This window comes from Convolutriloba macropyga, chromosome 1 (assembly GCF_964194025.1).
Source record: "Convolutriloba macropyga chromosome 1, txConMacr16.3, whole genome shotgun sequence".
In the NCBI taxonomy this organism is placed as follows: domain Eukaryota; kingdom Metazoa; phylum Xenacoelomorpha; order Acoela; family Convolutidae; genus Convolutriloba; species Convolutriloba macropyga.
Window position 1 is genome coordinate 83,023,134 of NC_134468.1, and position 18,926 is coordinate 83,042,059.

At 32.6% G+C, this 18,926-nt stretch overlaps 1 protein-coding gene across 1 annotated transcript in view; it reads right to left on the reverse strand.

The window, feature by feature from the left end:
* Positions 1-204: 204 nt before the first annotated feature.
* Positions 205-18,926, reverse strand: part of LOC142352202 (anoctamin-7-like) — a 34,535-nt gene continuing 15,813 nt past the window's right edge. The window contains exons 6-10 of the mRNA XM_075404671.1: positions 13,221-13,247; positions 10,644-10,777; positions 2,645-2,702; positions 2,435-2,545; positions 205-450 (exon numbers count right to left, since the gene is read on the reverse strand). Coding sequence (XP_075260786.1) covers positions 205-450; positions 2,435-2,545; positions 2,645-2,702; positions 10,644-10,777; positions 13,221-13,247 — 576 coding nt within the window. The remainder of the gene's footprint in view (positions 451-2,434; positions 2,546-2,644; positions 2,703-10,643; positions 10,778-13,220; positions 13,248-18,926) is intronic.

Genomic DNA, 18,926 nt, shown 5'->3' on the forward strand with positions numbered 1-18,926 from the left:
CACGAGTTAACGCACGATAGTCTGGACATAATTTTTTTAGGAAAAATTTTGAAAATTTTAAATACAATTTTCTTAGCGACAACAAAGTATTATATGAACTTATTTTTAACCAGGTTGCTCCATTAGTTTCCAAATCAGAGACATCCTTGATGAATTGAACTACTCCCTGATTGTTCTTTTCAGGTGTGCTTTGTGAAATTGTATTTATAATTTCTTACAACATTCGTAAACCTGATAATTGAATTCAAATTTTCGAAAAAGTAAAGTATGGAAAAAAACTGCACCTAGCCAGGCGAAATAGATTGCGATTTTCTCTCCGAAGTACTCTCTGACATGGTCCAGAGGCTGATACTTGTACCACATCCCCCACGATGCCCAGTACTTGTACAGAATCTGTCTCGCATTCAGGTGATCTTCCGGAACATAATACTCTGGCAGGTGGTACGAGCCCTAAACACCAATGAGATTACTTCTTGGATTTTTTCCGTTTGTGCCCCCGTACGTCATGCTCCCCCCAGTTACAGAGCACGTGTCATTACATAGTAAATCATAATGTAAAAATATGGTACATACGTCTGGGGGGAGGGGGTGCAAATAAAATGCAACCACTAATCTGGGGGGGGGGCACAAACGGAAAAGATAACATTTCTTTCACTTTTTTGCTACAAAATTACTTCAATGTTTCAATTAAGTAAATATATTTTTATTCTTTACTACCCGTGTCAAGAAATAAATGGAGAAGAATGCAAAAGCTGCTGCGAACTTCACTTAAAAATGTAAATTTAATTTATGACTCTGGGGTTGAAATTCAACATCTAAGACAGATAATAAATTGTAAATACCATTTATTGATGAATGAAATCAAAATGTAATGGTCATTTGACCTATTATATGTAAACGAAAAGTTTAATGGCACCAATTGTTCTCGCCACTGGAGTTACCAGCGTAAACTATTTTAACAGATACTGATCTAACATCTGTTTCAAATTTGCCAAACCTAATGTTAATCATATTTCATGGAGAAGAAAATTTTATTGTGTTTTTTTTCTGTATAGAATGTTTTCCTGCTTCCAGTAAACTTAGCTAATGAGTTCAAAAGATTTTTTCAAGCTAAAACAATTCCGTTAAAACATAACTTTTAGTCAGACACTTTTGCTAGGAAAAAACCAGTTGTAATTTCCCGGGGTAATTTTGAATGGTTAAGATCAAGAAATTGTAAGTTTCTTTCCCGAAACTTGCAAGTTCTTACAAGTTTATCATCTGATTTACAGTTTTTACAGGTTAACCGTTCGACTTACAAGTTAACTATTCAGGTTAACTATTTGACTTACAAGGCTCTTGAAAGTTAACCATTTGACTTACAGGACTCTTGCAAAATAAATACTTGACCTAAAACAAATCTTCTTACGTAATTTCTTAGAATAAAGTTATTAAAAGATAATCATTCTGCCTATATTGTACCAAAATACAATAAAACCTCGCTAGATTTGAATCTAAGCAGAAGTTTAAAACAAAAATCAAAGGATCTGGAGAAAAATGATTTGAAATCATAAAATTTAAACAAATGTATAAAATAGGATGAGGATTAAACTTCAATCAAGTCAATGGGTACAAAATTTAAATAAAATTCTTCAAAAAAATCGGGAAGACGCTATCCGCTATTTTTTATCTGAGTTGCAAAAGGACTTCTTCAGTTGACAAAATTGAAAAGGAACCATTTTGTCAACTTAGATCGCATTTCATTTAGTTATCCAAACTGATCAACTAACTCCCACGCGCTTTCCACAATAAAGGACCAAATGTTTTATTGAAATAATCAATAACAATTAAGCTCAACCGGAAGACCTCAGAAGAAACTTACCAGTTAGCCGTTCAACTTGTAAGTTCTTACAAAATAACCATCCGACTTGCAAGTTCTTACAAATTGACCATCTTTTGCAGGAAATTTGCAAATTCGTAAGATTTAACCATGTTTTGCAAGAAACTTGCACGTTCTTATAGATCAACCATGCGGTTTCGACCCGGGTTGTGAATTAGTATTTGGGGGATTTAAAGCTCCACATTTACTAGATCTGATTTCATAAGCTATGTTACTTTTTTGCCAGCTTATTGTAGTTGTCATTAGTATTATTGGACTATGTATCATTAGCAAACCGAATTACGTTTACCACAAAAAATAATAGTTCTAAAATTTCCGTGAGGTCCCCAATTGTATATAGATGTTCAATCAGAATATATTTCATTCAATCTAACTTAACTGTTGCAAGAAATGATTTTAACTTTCCTTTTGCTTTCTCAGAGAGACCATAAGATTTCAACTTCATTGCGTAATGTATACTATGATAATGGATTGAAAAATTTAGCGAGCTCTGTCGACTGGACACGATCATCGGTACTCTTGTTTTTGAAATTCAGTTAATTGAAATAAACTTACGTCATGTGGGGGATATGCGGCCGTGAAGTATTTCTCCTGGACCATTCGGTTCACACCTATCTCTGCACGTGACCGGGTCCCGTAGTACGTGTTCTGCAGAATCTCATAAGCCTGCAAAAGTAACGCAAATTCCCTTTTTGTAAATTAGTTGACATTCTTTGACATTAATTGCATTGGAGTGATCACAGTAATAGAAGTTTATATACTCACAATTCTGATGCGATGTCGAACTGTGAAGAACGTCTGTTCCTGACTTGAGCCGTGGTATCTAAAAATTTATCAGTAGTGAGGTTATAATGCATATTTCACTTTCAAATTCTCGAGTAAAATCGCAAGATTTTCTGTATAATCTTACGCGAGAAAGTTTTTAATTGTTTGTACGACGGGAGCAATGAGGTCAGGAAAAAAAACGAATAGAACTGTAGAGGTATTTTAATGAGTGAACTCAATTTGTTTTTTGAAGGCAATGGGAAGATTGACTTGGGGAAAAACCAAACGATATAACTCAATGAGTGATTTTTTTAAATGCTAGATTTTGACTTAATTCGCTCACTTTTTTCACTATTCAGGTTTCAGGGGTCTTGATTGGAATATGAGCAGATCCGAAATATATATATATATATATATATATATATATATATATATATATAAATATATATATATATATATATATATATATATATATATATATATATATATATAGCAAATATATATTGTGTATCGTGAGCTGTATTATCGCAAGTTTGATAGCACTCGCTAGTTCAAAATATTACAGAAAGGGAGTTGCCCTTGAGGTCTCTGCTCTAATTACATTTTTCTCTTCTGAAAAATTTAGGTATTACCAAAAATTTAACGAAAGTAGCATTTTAATATGATTTGATATAATAATAATAATAATTGTGGTTTCTGCGTAATCGCAGCGGAACAGCATTAGGCCTACAGTAGCCTGTTTTCAGCTGCCCTTTTTCTTATTATTCCCCACATTTCAGACTGATCTTTTTATGAGCAGCATTGCTCTTTTTTTGGTGACTATAGTCACATTTTTTTGCGTCTGAAACTTTCACGTGGTACCATCATTGCAGCCAACATTGGTCAGGCTATGGTCAACCTGAAGCTATGGTTAAGTAAGAGCTCATCCTTATATAAGGGAAATAACAGCACTAAAATATATTAAAAAAGAGAAGAAATTGACATATTTTGTTTTTTTTAAAGACTTTCCTTTATAAATTGATTTAATGATAGTCAGGACCCATATTGCGTATAAATTTTTTAAATGGCTGTTGAGAACTTGCAATGCAACAAGACACTATTTTAACAGAAATTAAATTCACCAGAATACAAAATGCCTCAAAATCAAAAAAAAAGTTGCTCACCTCTATTATTATTGTCGAAGATAGTTATCATAATAACAATTGAACTCCGATTACTGCTTCCTTCAAAAAATTTTAACAAAGTTTAAAATTGATTCCAATTTTTGTATTATAGTGAGTTAAACTTATACCTTATATAATTCAGTGCTAATTGCACTTTTAATATCACCTTTTTCATTGCAAAGGATCGATAACATTCATCTTTAACAACAATCGTTCAAAACTTTTATCCCTTTACAAGATCTGGTGACAACACACTGAAAGATTTAGACTTTAAAATACTACCTAATCACTCCAAACACTGATTTTTAAACGCAACGGGAAGTGGTTACATCTGTAACGCTTTGACGACAAAAAGTTAACAGGAAAAATCAAAGATAAACTAACCCATCAAGAAAAATTTTGACCAGGTATATAGATTATCAACTAGGATTTGTTGTATTTTGTGATATTTTTTTTGGAAATTTATCGCTGATTTCTAATCAATGAAATTTTTTTTTGACCTGATGTTTTTTTCTGCAAATCTCTTTATTGTATTATTCCAAAGTAAAAAATGAAATGAAAAGCAGAAATAATTCTGGGAAATTTTATTTCATAAACAAGGAGGCTTGTTAACGTGAATTCGCACATGATATTCCCAACCGAGCGCATCTAAATGTCTGGCTTAATTGTCAAACAATTGAAGACATAATCAAAAATCGATGCTTGAGTTTAAAGAAATCGTTACACACCCAAACTAATAATTGGATTACATTATGCCATGCTTCATTAGGACAATCGTTTATCATTAATAAGACTACGAGAGGAAAAAAAACAAACAACAAAACAAGCAAAAACATAAAACATTTTTACGGCAATAACTCAGTATCTAAACTTAAAAGCACCTAGTAACAAAGTCAATTTACAATCAGACAAATCCCTAATTACAAAAGATTACTTTTTTACAAAGTTACAAGGCAGTTGAGATTTTTTTTAATCAGACTGGGCAACAAGTTGACAGAAGGAAGAAATCATGATGAAAACCAAAAAAATAGATTAACATTTTTTTAAATCGAATAACTTCAAACGTCTTAAGCGTACACATAAAAAAGTTTAACATCAGTTAATGTAAAAACTTTCCTTCAAAATGAAATATTTGTTCAAATGGCAACATTTGACTGCTAATGACGTTTCTTTTTAAAGAAACTTTGGTTTGAAAAGCGACTAGTCTCTAAGTTAATTGGAAAAAAATTGAAAAGGTTTTATAAAACAACTCTCATACAGAGTTTGGTTTTATTTTAAAAGTAAAGTTTCTTATGAGACCATAGCTAGTATTTTTATTAACTTTCCTCAATTGGAAAAACCATATTGTTTAATTTTGTAGCGTAATACAAATTTTGATTTTTTTAAATAGAATTAAAATTTAATTTGTACAAAAATTCCCATATAAGTGAACAAAATCGTGCCAAATATTACGTGTTCACGCAAAATTTAGACCTCGACAACTCCTCGAAAAAAAAAACGAAATGCAAAAAAATAAGTTCGAATTCTACACTGGACGACCTTTTTAATGATACCACTCATATTTCTCTGCGATGAATATATCGATCGGATGGTTGTTGATTTATGATTGCCTGGTTGTAAAAATTAGTTGCAATTTCGAGCACTGAATTTGCAAAAAAAAGCATTTTCGTTTACAATTGCCTAGTTTAAAAATTATATTAAAATTCATTTTTAAACGCTTTTGCTTCAGTTAAAAAAAGTCCAAAAACACATTCCGTTTTATTTCCATTTCTTGAGGTTGAAAATTTCACATATTTGGGGAAACTGCATCAAATAATTGCAATTATGAATATTTTCTTTGTCCACACAATAAACAACAAAGTATAATGTTCCGTAGCTCAAAATATAATTATACGGTGAACTTTTTTTGATTTTCCGAGCAACCAAGAAGTCACGTGGTTTTGACTCATGGCTCATGGTTTTAACATGATAGCTACTCAGGAAAACAAAAAACTGATAGAACCATTTTTTGGTTTTCATTGAAATTTTACTAATTAAATACAACTGGGTTGTAAATTCTCATTAGTCAATTTGATGATATATAGTTACACTCGGCACTGAAATAAACTCACAATATTTTTGAAATTAAACATTCGATATAGAGAGCATTCAATCGAAATAAATAACAGTAGCTGAAGTCCATTTTTCCAATAAATTAAAATATAAAAGTGGAAAGCAGCTTCAAAAGTTGAAATTACTTTAAAATCTGGTATTATTCAAATATCTCGTGAATATTTGACATTTGGGGTGGCATCACGCGACGATACCTAGTGTCATTAGCCAATTTTCGCCTATTTTTTGATCATTTACGACATTTTTATGGCGAAGGCAAAATCCTGCAAACCATATATGACATTCCATGACTACCGAAAACTCGTTCAAATCATGGAATCTTTTCAACAATTGTCCTCTATTTATTTCTTTATTTACCAGCTGTTGTATAAAAGTAACAGTAAATTATAAATTTACATTAACTTCAGATGTTCTTGTTTTAACGTAAATATCGTTGTTTTAACACCATGCATTTCATCTAAATCTAAGAGTTTCATAGGTGAGTTATCCCTAATCTGGTTAAAAACTTCCTTTAAAAGATGTGCTGCATAGAGCTCGTAGACGGAATAAAATTTGTATTTGATAACTTCCTCTTGTGTCCAATCACAAAACTTTTTCCATAGAATTGTTCTTGAAGTCACTTTTCGAGGCACTGCCAAATCAAAATTCCGTGTTCGATAATTGATTTAGCATATGCATCATAAAACATCAAAAGCTGCCTTTTGCTGAAATAGTCTCAGGTTTTGTATAGTATGCAATTGAATTTTCGCAACTTGTTAGCGATTTTCTCTATGTGACTTTTAAAGGTAAGATTTTTATCAATAACAATACCCAAATTTTTTGTTTCCAAGATGTTTTCAATTTTTTGTGATGCATAAGTAATTGTAGAGAGTTGATTCTTGCCAAAAGAAACCAAATTGCATTTTTCTGGATTAATGCTTAATGCATTTTCGCGAAACCATTTTTCACTTCGTTTGAGCGAGTCTAGAAATTCATCTTTTTTGCTACTAAAAATTGTAGTATCGTCTGCATAGAGGACTGAGTCAGCGTCACCGATATTTTCGGGCAAATCATTTATGTAGATAAGAAACAAAAGCGGTCCCAGAACGGATCCCTGTGGAGCACCATTTTTTATCATCTTTTTCTGTGACCAAAAGCTACCAAGTTCAACGAACTGATATCTGTTTGCTAAATAGCTTTTGATAAGATTCAGAAATTTTCCTCGAAAACCACAAAACTCTAGTTTAGATATCAGCCTTTCATGCTTAATAGTATCAAAGGCTTTGCTTAGATCAATAAAACATGCCTGACTTGTTAGTTTTTTATCCATGCTTTTGCACAATTTTTCAGTAAAATCTATCAAGGCATGAACACATGAATGTTTCGGCCGAAATCCGTATTGTTTTTCACTATGTATTTTGTTTTTGCGCAGGAAAGACATCATTCGGTGATCAAAAACATCATTCAAAAAATAAAATTTTTTCAAAAACCTTGTCTATAGAGGGTAGTAAACTGATAGGTCTATAATTTCCCGGACCATGAACTGAGCCGTTTTTATGAATTGGAATTACGCGTGCAACTTTAAGAGCCTCTGGATAGTGTTCTTCAAAGTAGCATTGATTGAAATTTTCCGTAAGTGGTTGACTTATTACGCATAGTGCTTGTTTCAGTGTTATGTTACTTATCCCATCATGACCAACGCTTTTGCTGCTCTTCAAATTTTTAATTGCAGTTGAAGTTTCGTTAATCGTCACGGGGTTAAAAACAAATGTTTTTTCAAATCTATTAGACTTGATTTATAAATTTTCTCCAAAATTATTCGCCAGTTTTTCACCTATTATTGAGAAAAAATCATTGAAATCATCCGCTGTAAGTTTACAGTATGTGTTTTGCCTGGTTTTTGACCAAAGATTTCTCAGTATCGAGAAAATTTTTTTCGAATTTCCTATATTGGTTGTTTTTTGATCATAGAAAGCAATTTTTGCATTTCTGATTGTCTTATCACAGACGTTTCTCTGTGTTTTATATTTATCCCGATTCTCCGTGGATGGGCGTTTGATCCATTGTTTGAAGAGTTGGTTTTTTTTCTGTCTTTGTTTTTGACATTCTTTATTAATCCAAGATTTATTCGAAAAATTGATCTTTTTGTATGGCGCAAATCTATCCAAAGCTACATGGAAACTTTCTGTTATTGTTTGTAATTTCTTATCAATTGACCAGTGAAATTCAATTTTGTGTAACATGTGATTGAGAAAAAACAGATATCTTATTAAAACGAAATAATTTTTTTAAAAGGTATAATTTTGAACCCATGTTGTAATTTTCTTATTTTGTGCATCCGTGACAGATGGACAAACTTTTTCATCTAAGAGAGTTAATATTGGAAAATCATCACTTATGTTGCTTTCAATTATTTTATTTTCATATTGAGAATTGCTAATCATATGATCAATGCAGGTACTTGTAGTGGCTGTCACACGAGTTGGTTCTAAATTGTTAACTTGAAGACCAAAATTTTCCAGCAAGGTTTTATAGTTTTTCACTTGATTATTGTGTCCGCTAATATTTGTGTTAAAATCGCCGCATAGAATCATATTTTATTTCCAACTTCCAGTTGTTCAAGTAGTTCATCAAATAAAACCAGGAAATCGGAGTTTTTCGTTGATGGTGGTCTATACATGATGTGAAAGATTAATTCAAAGTTATTTTGGGTATTCGAAAGTTTAATCGAAAGGTTTTCAAGTTTTTTTTCTTTTTTTACGGTGAACTGTTCGCCTGTAAAATCATCCCGTATAAAAAAAAGCCAGACCACCTCCTTTTTTAGTTTCTCTATTTTCTGTGATAAGTGGTAAATATCCGTCAATTTTATAAGAATCAATAGGATCATTGTCTGTTAACCAAGTTTCGCATAATCCTATTGCAATTGGTTTGGTTTTGAACTTTTCGATTAGACAGCAGAGTTGATCATGATGGTTACGTAGAGATCGTATATTTAAAAAAGTATTGATTGCTTTTCGATGTCTCCCAATTGATGTTCTTTAATCATAAGAGGAAGCGTTAAGTTAGTACAGTTTCAATGAAAGCTAGCCCAGCAACGCCACCCGATAAAACTGATCCGCTGTTAAAATGGAAGATTCGCATGGAATTTTTCGGTGTGGAGAGTTACTCAGTAGGCCTTTAATGAAGTCCACCATTTTTGATCATCATTTATCATTCCTTTAAGTTGATCTATGAGAGAGGAATCTGTCACGGGACTGGGTTTAGGTAAGCCACGTTTGGACGGCCTGAAGGGTGTAACCTGATTGTTACTGAAAGTTAAGCACTGAACATCATTAACATTTGATGTTGTCCCCACTGTTTTATTTGATATGGTGCTTTCAGTCCCCGATTTTCCAATTGGTTGATCACTTCTGGACTTCTGAAGCAGGATACCTTTTGCTGATAATTCATCAATATCTTTTTTACTCACAATAGTGTGAAAATCGATGTTATTTTCACCTGTTTTAATTATAACCTGTGGTTTTGGGTTGTTCGTAGAAACTCAAAATCCTAGATCACTCGCATACAAAAGAAGTTCTTTGTCAACTTTGGTTAAGCGTTCATCCATATATACAGATTCATGGTTATGAGGGTTTCGGAAATTTCCTAATAATTTTTTCGGCCTCAAATTCGATTTTTTAAATCAAAATTATTGAACTTATTAATAATGGGCGGTGGTCGTCGAGGGTTCCTGACAGCTCCCAGCTCGTGACATGCAACCAGATCCCGATGGCCCATTGATACTCCCAGTGCATTGTTGATAAAGTAGATCACGTCATCAGTAACATTTGTGTTGGATACAAGGGGTAAATTCCGAAAAATAATACAGTCCTTGGATTGGTAACGTTCAATCTCATTAACTTTTTGTTTTAAGTATTGTACTTCACTTTGTAGGTATTCTATTTGGGTATTTTTGTCATTAAGATCTTTGCAAATATGCTGAAGTAGTGTTGTAACAGGGGAAGAAGCATCGCCAAGAGAATTTAGAAGCGTTTCGTAGTTCATTTTTTGTCAGGCGAAATTCAGTTTAAATCAATAGCGATAGCGTGCTGTGCGAGCCAACTGCTTTCTAGCTGTTCATTTGTCTGTCTTATAGTTGCTCAGTTGTATAAAAGGGGGGGTATTCTTGAATAGAAATTAAGCGAGAGATTTTATTAAACGATCAGTGGCAAACTTTCAACGCATGCCCAGACTATGTTTAACTGAATAGAATAATCGCAAGATTTGGCCATTAGCCGAATTGGATTACAAAGCGAAAAAAATCCGACTGGCGGGTAGGTGGTCTCGCCGCGATAACCGACCCCGATTTCAGGTTAATATCCCACAGCGCATGAGAGGCATGGTCGTCAACAGTGCGCAATTGCGCTTAAACTGATATTCGGCTAAATAAATTGTAGGCTAAGTAATATTGTGATTAAGTATAGCGCAGAATGGAGCGATTCTCTACTAGGTACCAAAGTGTATGTGTGTGTGTGTGTGTGTGTGTGTGCATGTGTGTGTGTGTGTGCATGTGTGTGCGTGTGTGTATGTGGGTGGGGGAGGGCAATTTTTGAAAAGATTCAAATCACGTATGGCCTACAATGATTTTTAATAATGCCATACAAAATACATTGATTTCTAAGAATTATGTGTGAAAAACAATGGGCAACCCTGGTTATGGAAACTGAGATATGAGCAACCCGGGTTATGTAACATTTATCACTAACTTGGCTATCTTGTCCTTTTTGAAGGGGCAGGTGAAGTAATCGGGGGGTTTGTGTGGGATGGAGGTAAGCATTGGGTTCCTGATACAAGGAAGAAAGCGGGCCCACAATCTGGCTGACCATTGATGAGAATCAATCTAAAAACACGATCACAAAACATTAATGAATATAGAACGAAGAGCCTAAAAACTGCCGTTCTGATAGATTGCTTCGGCTGGCACACATGTTTATCAGCTAATGTGCAAAAAACCAAATTATAGATCAATCATAGGACATAGATTTGTTTGCATTATAATTTTCAAGTATTTTTAAACAAACGAATCATCAAAACTTGTTTATTTTTTTTGTCTCGAAAATCAGAGCTTCATATTTGTATTTGCCGTCACCGAGTTTCAGTAATTAGCATTTTACGTGGAAAAAGCTGCCCTATAATTGGTTAAAATTGCCCTAATTTGTGCAATGATTTGACTGTGAAAGCATTAGCGTGAACCCACCTACCAACCACCAGTCACACTAGACACCGACTTGTGATTCTTATAGTCAAAAACACTATTGAGCTTTTCAGGGTCCAAAAATTTTTGCACGATATAGCTTGGAACAGTTCTCAGAGGGAAGCAACCCGGAGAGATATGAGCGATCAAGCGGACGGGCCAAAAGAGGTCGCATTGTTCAACAATTTATCTCTTCTCTAAGAAGTGTTTCGTGGCGTTGCACGCAACTTTTCAAGTTAAGAACTATTGCGTCAATTTTGAAAGTGGTATATAATGTGTAGCTGCAGCTGTTTGAACCTGTGACCATTACAAAATCACTTTTTTTGTAATTTTGTTTCTTTTTCTAATTTTGTTATCGCTTAATCGCAGCCAAAAAAGATGTTGTTCTTGGTTTAAGTTATTGCCCGGCCCCGTAAAAATAGGTACATCTGTTTCCCAACCCAAAATCCTGAAAATTATGTAGGGTAAAATATAGGTAAATAGTGGTTACTGGGAAGACTTCGTTCTTAGATGATGCCAATGACCAGCCGGAAAAATACACGTATTTCAATACAAGATAATGTTTGTTAACTATCCTTACATTTATCATTGAAAAATTATTAATAAATTATAAATTTTTAACCCCTCCCAATTGACGTTAATAAATTCACCCCTCATTAATCAAAATCTTTCGATATCAACCCCTTCTTTATTTCTCTCCTAATCTTACATCCAGAAAAACACCAGGGATAATTACGCTGCTTAACGATTATCCGAAAAAAATTCTGTTTTACTTAAGTTTTTCAAGAATAAAAATTCTCGAGTTAATAATATTCTTTTACAGCGCAGTTTTTTTTTTACTTTTTGGTTTAATTGCAACGTTTTCCAGTTCGTAACAAGAGCAGTTATCCCTTACCGCTGAAGGTCGTTGAGATGCTGCAGCATCTCAGCGAGTGATTACAAATAACCAAAAAATAAAGATAGAACCGGCGGATAAGTTCTCACATCAACATTTTGTAACCCTGTTCTCGGGGGAGACATAGAAACCCGGCAAAAAAGTAGGAAAAACAATTTTACCCAAATATCCTCTTTATGGTATAAATGACCACTAGTGAACAGGTATACACCAGTTAGCCCACTGGACATAAATATTAGAGCTATCTAATCCGACCATTAATTTTCACACCCTCAACCAGGGGTAGATAGGGTCGGAACTTACTATACGTTAACCAAATTTTGTTACGACAAAATACCCAGGGCCAAGTACCCAATGTGACAAAATACCAAAAATGTACCCATTATTTTACCCTATTGTTGAAATTACCGGGACGACTATTTAGAATAATAATAATCGCTTAAACACCGGCTGCTAATTGGTGACCGGGTTAATGAACGAAAAAATCGAAAGGAATTGGGTATTTCGGCACATCGGGTTTTTTGGCATTGGGTAAACTGTCATGTAACCAAAGTGAATCTATTCTGTTTCTCCACCCAGCTTTATCGCAGCTTCGAGTTTTCATTACAAGAGCCTTCCGGTAACAAAACTCTGATAAATTCACTCATTTTTACAGCTTTTTTCCAATTTTGTATCTTTATACATCGAGAAAACTTTTAATTGTTCTCTAAATTGCTGCCATTTTCTTTGAAATTAGGTCTATTTACGTACCGCTACACGCTTGTAATATTATTGTACATATGTTCTCTAGCCGAATATTTTTTTGACAAAATTGCAAGGTTCGCTAAATTTCAACCAAATTTTTTTTTTAAGTTTTCAAAGTTTTATAACCGTTTTAATAACAGTTGAAAATGAACAACGAGATCTGCATCGAATTCTGCGAGAAAGACTTTAAAACATTATACGTCAAGTTTTATTTTTTTTCGCTGTAGCATTTAATGATGTAATTTTTCTTGATTAAAGCGACATATTTTTTAACAAGGGATTATGGATCGCGAGCGAATCAACTTTGGTTTTCAAGAGGTGGCGAAACAGACTAGATTTGAGGTCTTAAAGGGTAAGAAGTTAGCCCACGTGAAAACTTCATATTACATAGAGCATGTTACATATAAACTTAGGACAGTTCGATTCATTCATAAATGATTATAGACTTGCGTTGCCAGCATTGATCAAAGTTGCGAGCTAAAAAAGAACGGGTTAAAATTCGCATAAAATATACAAATTACAATACAAAAATGCTGATGCGGGTTGGATGAAAAAAATAAACTGTTATTATAAAGACTACCACCACATATAAACAGTTGAAAAGTTATAGGCATTCAAAAGTTTACAAGACAAAAAACACCACCACACACACACATAAAACGTTCCCAGACTGAAATTTACAGATTATAATTCACCACCGAAGTCATCAAGCTTCATAAATATTCATTGCCTTATTATAATTATGGATTTTACCAAATGCTTTTAAGGTTTTTTTAACAAAGATACATTCAGCAATGAATATCCTATAAGTTACTACCAGATTCTTAAGCAAATTTATTACACTTATTTGGTTGTATCAAAATTTTCTGAACTATGTGATAGAATGTTATCCGAATTTTGCAGCAGACGATCATCAGAAATTTCAAAGTTATACGAGAACCTCAAAATAAACTATATAAACCACAAAACAGGGTGTCTTATTTAAAAAGCTTACATATGAAAAAACTCAGAAAAAAAGAATCATAAATATTTCATCAGCTCTCATACAATACGTTCGAGTCGGAATTAGTCTGAACAGAACTCTCAAGATGACAATTAGGAATGTTAAAATTTGTTTTTATCTTTACACAAACTTATCAATTACGTCTTGCATTAAAGACCTCAAAAATTGATCTGCTTGATCTTCATAAGATGATAAGAGATGCGAAGCACAGGCAAGCAAGATCTTGTGATACTAACATTGCCTAATGAATTGGTATATCAAATATTGCTGCTTGTAATAGAGCTGCTTTTTACTGATAATTCAATTCATTGCCCCGAAAAGATACACTGACAAGTAATCTGAAAAGTTTGACGGTAGATACATATGTAAATACATGTATGTACATTTTCAAGGTATGTCACGCTTATAAATCAATAATTTTTGTACTTGATTATGACTTTTTTCCATTTTCCTGCTGTTTTAGTCCCAATGCAAAATCAAGTGAGATGCAAGTTTCAATTTTTCCAGCGAACTTGATTTTTGAGACCTCATTTCATAAAAAGTCATTTGACGCTATATACTTCATTTAAACTACTTCCCTTGAATTTGGGTGTGAAGCAGCCAATAACACAATTACAATTGAAACCAATAACCTAATTGGGCGGATTTGATTCTCATTGTTTTTTCACAAAATAAATAGGTTTTACAATGAATTAGTGAAAAATACTTCTGATAATCAAGCTGATACGTGCAACATGAAAAGGAAGATGACATCTGAGATTTTTTTGCTTGATTTCAAAGCCTGTTGTTGTCGCAGAAATTGGGAATCTTCGAATGTCTTTTGCATGCTTCAATTTATATAAATTGTGCATTCATAAGTAACCATAAAGAAATCAATTCAAAAATTGATGGATATTATTATATAGTTGGCGGCGATTTGTTTTCAAAACGCGGAAACAATAAAATCAATCTCGAGAAATATTAATGACATTTGTACTGAAAGCGAGTTGCAATAATTTCTCTTGCTCTAATTATTTGACAAAGATCTCTTAGCAAAGCAAGATAGTAAACAAGACAGAGGGAAAACTAAGCAAAATTCAACCAAAAACCTGCAAAAAATTGTTAGTTATATTGATTTTTCTAATAGAGTTTTCCCACAAAATATTTACCGACTAGTCTCTGAAAAAAATCAAATTTAGCAACTAAACTGATAAAATTTATCAAATGAAAATATGAAATTTGTAAAAATATCTCTTCAGACTCAAACTGATAATTTTGAGTCAATTGCACTTCTGGGCACATGGTTTGACATGTTTCAAAGAACTGAGAGAAACGGGCACATTTTAAAGCGAATTATGAAACAGTTCATTTTTCTGTTCAAACAAAAGTCAAGACAAATTATTAAAAAAATTGAATTTGATGACAAAGAAAATTTATTATATTTAGCTGCTGATTCAAGGGCTATTTACTACAGTATAGAAAAATTTTTAATTTTTATTTAAATTCTATTTTTCTGATAGAGAAGAGAATATTATTGTTTACCTAAATTTTAGAAAACAAGACGAAAATATCTACTAAATAGAATTTGTTTTTTTGTTAGACTTGCCTGCTTGGTTTGTCCACTTTTTTCTAACGGAGACCAGTAATCGACATATTACATTTCTTGCTCATCCAACAAACACTAGATAAAATGTAGCCATCAGAAGCATTAAAGGTTAACCGGATTAAATCATCCGCAATCTTGAATAAAACTAATTTCACAGTCAATGAGATCAAGACAAAACACAATTCAATTAATAGTTACGGAAAAAGCGACAACATATTAACTTGAAAAGAGAATACTGCAGTTTTTTTTTGCATTAAGGAAACCAAAGTTAATGAAGTTTTCCTTCTATTCAATACGTTTTTTATGTTTCCTATCTACAAGGCAAGCATTCGAGCCGTTACTGGAATGTATTGTTTCTGTACCTACCCTAAGATTTTAAAAACCAGTTAGACTTTTTGATTAAAAATGGTACCTTTGATTAGATAAATTATTGATGAAGAGCGAATCAACTAAGTGTGAAAAATTTATCTGCACTATTTTTTATACGCTTAAAAATATTCTGAGAACTAAAACAAGTGGTCCTAGGGCAATCTTCCAATTCAAAGAATTGTTTTTTTTACAAGGAGGATGATGACTATTTGTATGCGTCCATAACTTCCCTGCATAAATTCGTTTTCAGAGTAAGTTCTTACAAAATATAACATTTCAAAGTTCTCCATAACATCTGAGTAAAATTCTAGCTAAATAAAGCTCATGACAAGCATGTGTTTAATAGTAACGCATATGTTCCAACCTTTGTCAAAAAGAGAGGATTAAAAAGTCTGATATTTCAAAATCATTGTATAATATATTCATAATACATGATCTTGCAAGACAAAAGGTGATCATGCGAGAACAAAATATGCCTGCAAGATGAAGCGATTTATTCTATGATCGCTGCAATCAAATTTCAATTAAGTTCTACTTTCAATGTTTCCTCTTAACTGATCGTTTTCCATATTATAGTCATTGACAAAAAATGTATTTCGTGAATTTTGAAATATTTTTTTGATTGCCTTAAATGAAAAACCAAAAAAAACGAGAAGTTCTGATAAACATTAAAGGAAAACAACTTCCATTTGTTTCACTCAGATCGAATTGTCACAGGTCAAATTTATATTCATGATTCATAGATTTCAATTTTTAACTGAAAATCTTTGAAAACGTACATACTGTAATTATTCTATTTCAAGGTTTTTTTACTGCGTTTTTTTAGGTGAACGTATAATTTAATCTGGCTAAGACCCTCGTATTAAAAATCCAGATGCCTTCAAATCTTAAATAAATTAATCATATCATCAGTGTTGTTATTGTTATAAATCTTATTTAGCAATAAAGATATGAATTAAAACAATGAACTGCCATTTTCCTTCTAACTAATTATCTTGCGTAATTAGAGATCTTTGTCTAGCTTCGTACATTAGACAATAATACCAGTTCTCAATGATGCATATAAAAAATCAACATATAAGATGTGTCATTTTCCGTGGCATCATAATTAACGGATGACGCAAAGTACCTTAATAAAGAGAATTTCAAACAAAATAAATATAAGCAAAAGTTTGTTAAGTTTGCTGGGTGTGTCAGTTTATCTTTTATAACTGGGGGTTTCAAGTTTCTTTATGTTTCAATCCGCATACTCTCTTGCTTTTGAATTCAAATTGAGTGTAGTTAAGTTCCTCACAAATTTCTCCCTAACTGTTAACTGGGATTTGCTCTAGTGGTTCGTCAATTACCAAGAAATTTGTCTTGATTGAGTGTCTCCTCATTCTTCTGTGGGTGCATTGTGGGTTCTTTCTAAAACATTAAGATCCCATTTCTGAGTTCCTGTTTACTGGTAGGTGCCATAAAAATTTGAGCCTGGGGTCTCGCGTACTTGGCTGGTTCCTTGACGGGAGGAAATGGCTGCATCTACTAGTTCTTTAAACTTTGAACCTAAACGTAAGGTAATCAGTACGATATCCCCCTTATTAGTTCGATTAGCGTTTCTTAATCTATTGGACTGTCTAATTTCCTTTCCGTTCTCTATATTTTCTGTTACGTTAACGGTTACATTTTCCGTTACTTTTTGTATAACATTTTTTGTTACTTTTTCCGTTATAATTTTGTTTTCGTTAGAAGGTTTTGTTTTGATTATAAATCGTTTGTTTTCTGTGCTTTTGGTTTGGTGCTCAACTGAATGGTGCCCCAACATAATGAAGTTTTCCTTCTGTTCAATATGTTTTTTATGTTTCCTATCTACTAGGCAAGCAATCGAGCCGTTACTGGCATGTATTGTTTCTGTACGTACCATAAGACTTTTAAAATCAATTAGACTTTTTGATTAAAAAATAGTATCTTTTATGAGATAAATTATTGATGAAGACCGATTCAACTAAGTTTGAACATTTCATCTGCACTAATTTGTTTATGCTTAAAAATATTTTGACAACTAAAACAAGTGGTCCTAGGGGAATCTTCGAATTCAAATAATTGTTTTTTTACAAGGAGGATAATAACTATTTGTATGTCCTTAATTTCCCTGAATAAAGTCGTTTTTAGAGGAAGTTCTTACAAAATATAACATTTCAAAGTTCTCTATAACTTCTCAGTAAAATTCTAGCTAAACAAACCTCATGACAAGCATGTGTTTAGTGGTAATGCATAAGTTCCAACCTTTGTCAAAAAGAGAGGAATAAAAAATCTCATATTTCAAAATCTTTGTGTAGTATGATCATAATACATGATCTTGCAAGACAAAAGTTGATCATGCGAGAACAAAATATGCCTGCAAGATAAAGCGATTTATTCTATGATCGCTGCAATCAAATTTCAATTAAGTTCTACTTTCAATGTTTCCTCTTAACTGACCGTTTTCCATTTTATAGTCATTGACAAAAAATGTATTTCGTGATTTTTGAAATATTTTTTGATTGCCTTAAATGAAAAATCAAAAAAACGAGATGCTCTGATAAACATTAAAGGAAAACAACTTGCATTTGTTTCAATCAGATCGAATTGTCACAGGTCAAATTTATATTCATGATTCATAGATTTCAATTTTTAATTGAAAATCTTTGAAAACATACACACTGTAATTATTCTATTTCAAAGTGTCAAGGTGTTTTTTTCCTGTTTTTTAAGGTGAACATACAAATTAATCTGGCTAAAAACCCTCGAATTAAATATCCAGATTCCTTCAAATGTTAAATAAATTAATCACAACATCAGTGTTGTTATTGTTATAAATCTTAGTTAGCAATAAAGAGATGAATTCAAACATTGAACTGCCATTTGTTTTCTAACTACTTATCTGGCGTAATGAGAGATCTAAGTCTAGCTTAGTAAATTAGACAATAATACCAGTTCTCAATGATGCATATTAAAAATCAACATATCAGGTGTGTCATTTTCCGTGGCATGACAATTAACGGATGAAGCAAAGGACCTTAATAAAGGGAACTTGAAACAAAATAAATATAAGAAAAATTTTGTTAAGTTTGCTGGATTTGTCAGTGTATCATTTAATACTGGGGGTTTCAAGTTTCTTTATGCTTCAATCCGCTTACTCTATTGCTTCTGAATTAAAATTGCGTGTACTTATGCACCT